The following is an 11,324-nucleotide window of genomic DNA, read 5'->3' as shown; positions in this document are numbered from 1 at the left end:
AGAAGAAAAATGGTTATTTTTTCAATACGATTCTGTGAATTTAGAAGTGAAACACAACACAAAGCTCCACTTGATTTGAGCTCTATTTATTTAATCTCTAGAAGATTTAAGTAGCTGGAGAAAACTTCTTTGCCCATGATGCTGAGCTTTTCTCCACATTTGGGCTAAGAACTTATCCCAAGATTCATTCTACTGTAGTTTTTGTCAACATCTCCTTTATCTTCTGCTGCCTTTCTTCCTCATCCTCAAATGGAAAAACTCATACAACGCATCTCCTCTGTAGCATATCTCAGTCTGATTAGTCTGGTTTCTGCCTTTAATTTAAGCCATATGAAAGTGCCCATGCTTTGAATGAAATCTGCCATTCTAGCTCTAGAGGGGAGAAGGATATCACCATTTATCCAAAATGAATGGTGCTTACTGCAGACTTTACGCGAGTCAGTCTTAAATCATAACTATAAGGTTATAAAAGGATGGAAGAAAAGTCACTTGGTGTCTTGTGGGAAGAAATGGAAAAAGATGAATTCTTTCATCAAATGTTACTTTGAGAAGAAAAAGAAGAAAAAAGATTGTAATGTACTACTGTAAATACTTGATATTACAACTTTAGTGAAATAAAACACCTCACCATGTTTGCATTTATGCTGAGATCAGAAAGTTTCTTTATGCCTATTTCTAGCTTGATAAACAAAGTAGCCAACGTGAGAAGCTAGGATTTTCTGATACATTACTGCTGGCTGTGCTTTTCTCTGCCTCCTGCTTTCTTTCCTTATATTCCTGTTGGACCAGGCTATTTGAAGGATTAGGATATAGCCTTCTGTTTGATGATTTCCACTAGTACGTGAAAAGACAGGGAATATTAAAAGATGCTATTCTTTGACTTACACTGAAGGTCAGACTGCACAATCAGAGAAGCAGCTGAAATGTTTAAAATAATAGCCTTGTTTTCTTCAACTCTAGCACTTTTTTTTTCCTCCCTAGGACAACAGAAAAAAATAGAGAACTAAAAACTTTATGAACTGGTCATCAGTGATGATGACCAATTAAGGCAGCAGTAATCTACATTCTCATCATACCTAACTAATACTGCAGACCTGGCTTCTGAGGTAGGTCCTTCTCGACATCTGCATACTCTAATGCAACGGCTGAAGTGTATCATGTTTGACATCCCTGAATTTTATCAAAGGAGATTTTTAGGCAAACTATTAAATCACTGCAGCATGCTGGGCAAGTCATGCCTCAGCTGCATGCCTGCACTTTCCCTCTTCTCCCCCTACCTCTGCTGAGTAGGTAATAATGATACCTACATCCTCTGTAAAGTGATTTGGAATTTACTGATGAAAAGCACTTCAAAAGCTAGGCACCGATTGTATGCACCTCAAGTTGCCTCTGTGATCATCTGAGAAAAGATTACTCCCACTAAGTAAAATATTCAATAAAAACATTTTTTGACCAATCAATCCTTTTGATGGTAGAATAGTCCTTGATGAGTAAAGAATTGGTTCATGTTTTCAGACAATAGTCAATCATTAGTCAAAACTTATTACTCTTTCATCTTTACTTAGTTTCCCGCTTGCACACCAACTACTGTCAAGAAGAAATATTTCCATTAGAAAACTCGAGGCTAGGATAAGATGATTTTAATCGGGGTTCTTTTATAGCTGCTAAGTAAATACAGTGATCGCCAATCAGTCTGAAATAAGTAGTCAGACTAATGTTAGCCTTCTAACAACACTGGGGGCTTGCCCACACAGGTATGAATTTACACTGCATTAGCTACGTTAATTTTGCTTCCCACATAGGCACTCCTGCTGAACAATATACACAAAATTTTATAAGAGGATTGTTTTCTGTGTACAGAGGTTCAATGCATTAGACCACTGAGAATTTCAAAGGTCAGTAGAAAGCACTGAAATTGAAGCTTAGATTCGCAGGACAGTGAGGATGCTGATTCTCCATGTGAGATACCAGTGCTAGAAACCTGGTGTGCTTTAAACTCACACCTGTGCAGGCAGACACTGTTACAAGGCTCACAGGAAGTCAATAAATTCCCCATGATCCCATCCTAGGTCTTGAGGAATGAAATAAAATAAAGCAATTGCTTTTCGAATGTTCTCTTCAAAATAAAACTGGCTCTATTACTGCCTTTTGTATAATGAGCTTGACTGTTTTATCTCTTGGCATCAGATGCCACCACAGAACGGTGGAGAAGCTTGTAGGTCATTTATCATATAAATAATGTAAAAATCTCCTCAAAACAACAAAAAAAAATAAAATAGGGTGTATGAAGCAGAAGATTCTGGTTATTTGGGGCACAAAGAAAGGAAATTCCTCTGGATAGGTAGAGAAACGTTTCTCTGAGGCAAGTAATTCAGCTGCTGTTTCACAGTAAATGTTCAACATTAAACTTTTTGTTTATATAGATGTACATCATTAGACTCATTGAGCGCTTCACAAAATGTCACTATTGGCAATGAAAGGATAAGATCATGATACAATGGAGGGTCTTTTGGCACCAAATGTGTTACAAAAAATATAATTTCTATGTAATATTTAGATGTCCTAAAAATTCATTCTCTCTGGTGCCTAAATACACATTGTCATATAAACAAGACACTGATATGGCTCATCTGAAATCTTGGAGAGTATTCTTATTAACAACTGATACAAACATAACCTTAACATTTTCTGTGTATGCAACTTTGAAACTGAATTCTGGAAGTAACTGTTATCAGAGCTTCCATGAAAACTTAGCTTAGATGTTGCTTGTGAGCAATAACACAATCAATTAAATTAGAAGATCTGTGTAGATTCCAAATTCCATTTAGGAAAATAATTTAATTATTTTATATCAAATTTGGGACACTCTATGTTCTACATACTACTTTTCCATTAACATTTGCGATTCAGGCAAATCACTAACTTGATATGAAGGAAGAAAGTTGAAGGAATGGCAGACAGCACCATTCATGTAAACAGTTTTCTTTGATCAGCAATTTTTGTTCCGAAAAAAAAAAATGGTGGTGGATTACATTTTCCTAACTCAGAGGTCAGAGGGTCTTAGACAGTGCATGTTGCTACACTGAATTCATAAGGAACATCATTTGCTGTGCTTGCTGGTGTTACTTTTCATTTTTTATAGTTCAGACCCCAAATAAACTGTATTTTATTCATTAATAAGTTTTGCATTTCTGCAAAATAAACATCCAGTACAAAACGGACTTAATGGAAATAGATACCTATTTAAAGCAAAGCAAATATATTAAATATTATATATAATATGAGGATGCATGTAGTTATATATATTTATATATTTAGAGTAAATATGGTATATAAAGAAAAGTAAATATATAATTTATATATTTTTATTTGATTATGGTGCTGAAAAAAAGTTAGAGTTCTGCTGTCAGGTAAGGAGAAAGAATTTCCAAACACCATGGAGACAAGTGGAGTTGTATATTGCTCGGGTATAATTAGGTCTATGATTCCTGTTTCAGAAAGCTGGGATTTTTTCTAACATAGGAAGCTTAGCAAGTAAAACAAAACAGAACAAAACACACAAACAAACCACAAATAAAAACAGGAAGTTAGTTGAGGCAATACAGAAATTAAAAAGCACAATGGAAGTGACAAGCATTCACAGTTGGATGGATTTTAGTATTTTAGAATAAGCTAGTACAAAAAGAGCTAATAATGGGGTGTTTTTTGTTTATTTGTTTGTTTTCACTGAAGAAAAAGAAAAGAGTAGCAGCCTAGGGTTTGGTGGAGCTGAGAGTTTTATATAAAAAAAAAAAAGGAGGAAGGTGCATCCATGCACAAGTAATGTACCCAAAATAACTGGAGAAACAAACAAGCAAGCAAGCAAACAAGCAAAAACAACAGCATATGAAATAGCTCAAAGAGAAAAGTAAGATCATACAAGTAGGAAGTGTTTGCAAACAGCAATGATAGAATTTTGTAGGAAATGCAGAACTTTATATAGGAATGCCTGGAGTTTTGGTCAAACATTGGACTGGAGGGGGGGGAGAGGCATTTAAAGGGAGCACGAGGTTCATGATCAGAGCAGAAATCTCTTGATAGCAATCACAAGGCAGACAGAATTGAGATGAAAGACTCAGTGGACTCATACTGCAGAAAGGAAAATTCCCTGTCAGAGAAAAGGGAGAATCAGCTACAGGGAAAGAAAAGGGAAATAAAAATTTAATTTCAAGTTGTTGTGCAGGTATGAATGGGAAATTGAAGCAGTTCATTAGGTACTGAGATTTGAGAGAAAAGGAATTTAGGCTCGATATTGTGTATTATTTGCAATAATAAGGGAATAGATAGTAGAGGCAAAGGGAGAGTCTATCCTGAATGCAAAAGCTAAACAGAAAGGTCCATTTATGAGTGTCATTCAGTAACACTCAAAAAGAGGATGCTCAGGATAAAACCTAGTCTGAGACCTAGTAGTCATTGGCACACAACTCTGTGGATCCCACAGTTCTGGATCAGTTCCAACAGTGGATCCCATTGCTTTGGTGTTAAAGTAGAGAAATACAGGAAGCAACTTGGATGCCCAGGCAAAGGTGTGTCAGGAGCACAGGCTGGCCCTCAACTGAGAAGCATGAGTGTGAGCCCAGCCTAAGTCTTGTGACATCTCTGTCACATTGCATGGATGCCATGGGTACCTTTGAGCACCTTCAAATAGCACTAGAGATATATTTAGGTACCTGAATTTCTTTTTAAATGTGTACACACTAAAATACATCTGAGAGGACAACTTGATTTTTATTTAGAAGTCACACTTCTGTTTAACCAGAGTGCTTTACAAAGGAGGGTAAATAGCATGAACTGAATGGCAAATTAAGCAATTAAAACAGGGTTTGTCAGGTTCATATAATAGGACAGAGGTGGAATTGGTGTCAGAGTTTGTCTTGCCTGAGTTAAAAGGTGACAAATCTGACACAAACACAAAATGGAAAAGCGTTTCTTCTGCACATAGCAAGGAAGAAGAAAGGTCATTGACTGCATTTGAGGAGCAAGCATGTACACTGCTTTACACCAGAGCCTTACCTCCAGAGCTACTGCTCCGCTCTTTCCTTGGTGGGGTACCTCATAAGCCTCTATTTGCTGCTTTGTGAGTCGGGCTAGCTTCTCTGCGAGCTCCCGCCAGTATTTGCCAAGCTTCACAGCCGAAGTCAAAATGATGGTGTCCTGGGTAAGACGTGCCACTAATCCCTGGCAATCTATTTTCAAAAGTGCCTGCAACAATCATTTTCATTAGTGTTCCTTCACCAAGGAATTTCCTACAAACATCATTATAATTTGTTTTCGCAGCACTACTCTGCAATTTTAAGCAGACAGAACAGCTTCCCCTCCTCAGGTTTTACTTTCCCCAAAAGGTATTGTCAATAATTTCATAGGAAAACTGCCCATAAACTTAAGAAAAAAATTAGTCTGGCATTCATGTGCTTCAGCATTCCAGTGTCACATGGGTGCTGCCAAGCTCAAGGATCCTAAAGGAAAAATATTTTTCTTCAGCAAAAATATCTGGGACATCAAACTGAGCTTCTTAAAGAATGACATGGAACTTAAAAATGAAATTAGAGCACTCTTATACTAAAGTGTGGTCCTTGGTTTACTTTTCCAGAAAATCATTGATTACAATGGCCAGTACCCTTTGATTTACTCCCCCACAGAACCAATAATTTGCTGACCATTTCACAGAAATGCAAGCATTAAAGTCTTCATTCCTGTATGCTAAATGATCTTCCAAGAACAAACAAATTAAGTGTTTCCAGCAGTGAAGCCCTGAAATGAAGATATGTTGTGTTGTCCTTTCTTATTTGCTTACACAAGAGCTAATAAAAAAATACGTAAATAGTTTTTTTTCCTCCTTAAATTAAAAGCAGAATGTTCCACTGTAAATACTGACTTTTCAGTACAAGATCAAGAACCAAACCCAGAAAAGCTCCTTAGTTTCCAGATTTTCAATAAAATATCAAGCATTTATCTATAAAATAGATATTTGTAAAATTTAGTCAAAAAAAAATAAAAATCCTCATTGTAAACAGTAGAATTTTTGGTATGAAAGATGTCTAATATAACTTAACTAATTAGAAAATACTGAATATGGATCCCAAACTCTCTCATGCTACTACCTGTCTAGAATAAAATACTGAAGTTGCTAACAAGAAGCAGACTATAGTGTACAATACCAAATCCCTTTACACTTCAGCAAAGCGTACACCAAGCTGTTCAGTTTGTCTTTGATCTGATGAGAACCAAGAACCTTATTAGACATGAAAACAGGAAATTAATTAAAATAACTATTCAGTAAATTCTACCAACAAGTAAGATAAAAGATAAGTCTTTAAGTCTAGCTTTAGAAAAACAGGGAACTGTTTTTGCATTTCATAGCTCATAATCATATACATCTCAAAAAAAAAAAAAATCTTGTTAATTTAATTGCACCCTACTTTTTGCCTGTTCTGGTGTGACCCCTTCATATCATCATATTCAATCAAAAGTTTGGATCATTTTCATTTTTAACTTCTCCCACCATTTTTTGTACAGAGACAGCAAGCTAAACTGTACTTTGTACTTGTTCAGTTTTATTTCATTTAGTGCAGGCTTAGGAATTGTGTAAATCACCACTGCTGCCAAAATTTTCTGAATCCTTTTGCTGAAATTGCTGTCAGTACTTCAAAGAGAACAAACTAGTTATGAGAAGCACACCCTGTTGAGGTTTGCAATTCACAGGGACAGTCAAAAGGTTTCAGATGAAAGGCTGAATTCACGTATTTTTAAAACATGAATTTTTAAACACACATTTTTTGTTTACACACACTTCATCTTTGAATGAAAAACTTAATTTTCTTTTGTCCCTAAATATACTAGAACACTTTCAGGCAGAGCCAAGGACAGTATTGAGTAATCCTGAATTCCAAATTAGTGTGCACGCAGCTCTATGAGTAAATTTACAGGATTTAAATTAATATTTATTTTATTATTAAATATTTTAATTATTTGCAGGCAAAATAATATGCTTTAAAATGCAACCAATAACCTGGAAGCATTTAGGAGTAAATCACATAATTCACATGTAACAGTACTGCATCAGGTAGAAGTTGTTCAGTGGCTTGCAACTGAGGCCCATGAAAATATGTATTAAAATACTTTTATTACTGTCTTTAGGTAGCTACAACATTAACTATGAAGTTGTCATGTATAGAATGAAAATGTTGTCTTCAACAGGTGGGTCATGATTTCCTTGCTTTAAAAACATAACGCAATCTTAGAGATGCATATTACAGCAGATATACTAATAATAGAGTTCCCAAACTACATGGTTGCTAATTGCTTCCAATTGGGATTGTGAATTACTCAGGGAAACCGTTTACCATGATCATGACTTCCATGACAAAAGAGAACTATTTCAATCCTGGCCTTTTTTTTTTTTTTTTTTTTAAATAAGTAATCACACATGAGCAAGGCTCCTGGAACTCTTACAGAACACTATTTAGAATGAATTGATCGTAGCATTTTTTTTCATGAGAATCTAAATGTACTTTCCACCTATAGGTATCTGCAAGTTTCAGTAATATGTTAGGGTTTGTAAAGAATCCTATAGAGGTGCAGAACAGCATTTTGTTGTTCATACATTACTATAGAGTAGCCTGTTGGCAGTATATTCCCAATAACCAAGTTAGTTCATGCAATACTTACAATAATGAGCTCATAAAGGAATAGTCTCTTTTTTTTGTTAGCATGGCAGTCTTCCTTTAGCCTCTTCACAACATGTGCAACTCTGTCTGATTCTTTATCACCATGTGCCTCATTAAAGTCATCCAAAGACATATGTGAATATCCTAGCATGTCAGACAAAGCTCTCCAGTCATAAACACTCTCTGACACCGTAGATAAAACTACTGAGTAGATATAAGTCAGTTTTTTAAATGGCAATACGATTTGTTCAACAAGATTCCTGGTTGTTAGCTCACTGTCAGTAGTGTCCATAGCTTGCTCTTTAGAAATCACTTTTATGTTTTTGCAATGTACCAGACCAATCTTTTTTCTGAGAACTCCTACATACCACTCCTTTATTTTAGTTTGTCCGATGGCTTTTACTTTATCTTCACCAAGAAGTGCTATTGTATCCCCTTTAAAATATTCTAACAAATAGTCAATCTTATTTTGACGTAACACAGTTTTCAAAGCCACTCCATAAGTATTAACATTTAAGATTTTGTCTTGAAACTTTGGGTATTTAACTGTTGGTATTAAAAATAAAGGTGCAGACTTGATTTCTTTGCGTTTTTGTAAGCGTTTTGGCCTACTGATAATTCCACATAATTTTGGAGCTGGATCAGGGGTTGTAACATGGAACTGCATTACTTGGCTACTTCTTAAGACTTTAATCTGAACAAGAAAAACAAAGAAATGCATCTCCCTGCATCCTAGCATGGAAAACAGGAATTGGTGTCGGACCATTTCACCAGTTTTCAGTTCCTCCTCTTTGATATTTTTGCTTTGGTCTTCCATCTTTACTTCAAAATCTGGATCACAGGATACCAAAGAAATGTTTAGATCCTGGGGCTTTTCCAGCAGAAATGTATGTTTTCCCCACAGCTGAAACACAACAGGAGGCATATTTTTCCCCCCCTTTTTTATATCACAAATTGTAAGTTTTCCTGGAATGTAGTTATGACCAAACACTGCAAAAACTGTTGTAAAAGATGGATGAATATATTTGGGACCATAAATTCCAACTGAGACAGTTCTATGAACATAATCCCAGACATTAGTGGCTGGAGGCTGCAGTTTGTTTGCCTGGACTGCAATCACTGCGTACATCACATGACTTAGGTCTGTTAGTTTCACTTGTATGGTATCTTGATAAGTGTAGCAATTCTCCAGTTTCTTAAAAGGTCCTTCTTTACTGAAACTAAAAAAACACACAATATCACTCATAACCTGGCTGAGAGGATCATTCTTCACTTGAGCTGCAACTTTCACCTCTAGGAAAATAGCTTCCTTCGTGTTGAGGTTGCTCAGCGTGAGTTCTATCAGAGGACTTACAGTGCTAGACAGCTCATTGTTAAATGACGAGGGAGGATTAAGAATAGCTCTTAAACCAACTTCTTGGAATTCTCCAGGTAATACATGACCCACGGGGATGTGAACATTGATATCAGAGTCAGGTAGCTGAACTGAACCCCCTTCATGGTTCAGTTTACAAACTATATGAATGTCAGTAGCTTGCGTCTGTGCCCATCCAGGACTATGGCTCATGGCTTCTAAATCTAGGCAAGACCGAGTCAGCTGTCGGTGATTCAACCAAGCCATCTTGTAGGCTTCGCGGTCATTTTGAAGATACGTAATGTCTGAAGTTATAGTTTTTTGAGGTATTGTCTTGCAAGGATTAAATCTTCGGTTATCAATAATATCCAAGAAGTCAGAGACACTCTTGGATCGTCCAGATCTTCTTGCTGAGGTCTTTCTTAGAAGACAATCAATATCTAGCTCATCACCTGAGGAAGCCAAAGAATCCCTATTGCTAGAAACTTTAGAGAACAAATAGGGTTTTTCTTTCAAGACAGAAAGGTATTTATTATTTGCATTTCTATTGGAAGCAGCTATGTCATGTACAAAAGGGTTGGAGGCTGACAATTCGTTCCAAAAAGGATTGGTCTTGGAAACAACATGGGCATGTTCGAATAAGTCAGACCAGTCAATATCCAAATCCAATTTACTTTCATTGACATCTGTTTAAAAGAAAAAAAACAGAAGTATTTCCTAAATCACAGAAACTTGACACATTTCATTCATTTCTAACCAATACTCTATTAAATTGATGACAGGTGACTAAATTTATCCCCCTAAGATGCATACGAATCAAGTTGTTAAGGAACACATTTATATATTTCTTCAGGTCTTTAAAGAGCATCAATATTGATTTCTAAGCAACATTAAGAATTTTGTTAATAAAAAAAAAAAAAGTGTGCAAATGAATTAGTGCTGAAGGATGTAAAGCATAATCTGCAAGGTGCTGATCATTACCAACTCCAAGAACTATTAATTGGCATCAAGTATACTAAGGTACCATAAGCTTTAAACCCTTACATTTCAGTAATCTTTGGCCTATTACAAAATTTCATGCATTTCTTTCCTTCTTTCCTTTTTTTCTCTATAAAAAGATTAAACAACTACTGTTTCATTTTTTGAACACCATAGACAATACAGATAAATGCATTATTCAGGATTCCCTTTCATGGTAGTGCACATGCATTTAATTGATAACAGCACTCTTACAATTCATCTCAGTCTTAGTGGAATTTGTTACACTATCTCTCCTTTTAAAAATTCATTGGTATAATTTATGAATTGCACAATTCGAAATTGAGAGAAATGTTTTTGTGGCTATTAGTTTTTGAGATTGCACTTAAAAAGGCAAATAAGGATACAAGTAATATTTAAATATGGCTTCTAATAAAAATACTCATTACTAACAACAATGTCTATTTGTTGTGAATATAAGTTGCCTCAAGTCTATATTAATAACAGTTCCCAAAAGCTGGTTTATAGGTTAAGACTCATTCTTCCTGCAACAAACAGTGACTGAAACTTTTTATGCAAAAGTTTTTTGTCACTAATAGTTTGCCACTATTTTTCTATACCATCCCTTCTTCCTACATCCTTACAAATAATTTTAATGTGAGAGGGGAAAGACAGTACTGCTATTCATTCAGCATACCTACATCCTTCACTATTACACTACCCATAATAGCTTCCACCTTCTCCAAAATTATTAATTACTGCTCAAATGTAGGAATGACAGTGCACTCAACCAAAAAAAAAATGCTGAAGCATTTGTACTTTTTGTTTCCAATTTTTCATGAACTGTGACAAAAAGCCCAAACAGTGATTTTTTTTTTTCTACAGTTCCAGAAAAATCCTGAGTGAGAAGAACCAAAATGGAATTTATCTGGAACGCTGTTGGCGGGGTGAGTGAGCCTGGGGACAGCTCCTGACCTGGGCTTGTCCAGGAACACCAGACTGCTCAAGGGCCAGCTGAAAAGGCTTTTCATTTCTGCCCAATGTCCAAAAGCTTTCCCTGTGTTGTGTTGCTATTACAGTAGAATCGGTTATTAGAAAATAAAGTAAATATTCCCCAAAGTAACATTCTATAAATATATATGTATTAAAAAATGAAAATGAAAAAAAAATAAAAACACTCCAGCCTTCCCCTTCCTAAAGGGTATGAATCCACAGAAAAAGTCTGAGCTGAAAACTCTGGCAGAGCCCAAATTATAAAGCTGGAGTCTTTTCTCATGCCAAGATAA

The 11,324-nt window shown here is 35.7% G+C and overlaps 1 protein-coding gene across 2 annotated transcripts in view; it reads right to left on the bottom strand.

The window, feature by feature from the left end:
- The window catches only part of MACC1 (MET transcriptional regulator MACC1), a 36,880-nt gene that overhangs the window by 6,971 nt on the left and 18,585 nt on the right, over positions 1-11,324 (bottom strand). For both annotated transcript variants that reach the window (XM_083825697.1, XM_083825696.1), the window contains exons 3-4: positions 7,708-9,746; positions 5,053-5,241 (exon numbers count right to left, since the gene is read on the bottom strand). In XM_083825697.1, coding sequence (XP_083681823.1) covers positions 5,053-5,241; positions 7,708-9,746 — 2,228 coding nt within the window. The remainder of the gene's footprint in view (positions 1-5,052; positions 5,242-7,707; positions 9,747-11,324) is intronic.

This window comes from Anser anser (genome assembly GCF_964211835.1).
Source record: "Anser anser genome assembly, chromosome: 2".
Taxonomy (NCBI): domain Eukaryota; kingdom Metazoa; phylum Chordata; class Aves; order Anseriformes; family Anatidae; genus Anser; species Anser anser.
Note: the sequence above shows the minus strand (reverse complement) of the source record. Positions and strands in the feature narration are given on the sequence as shown.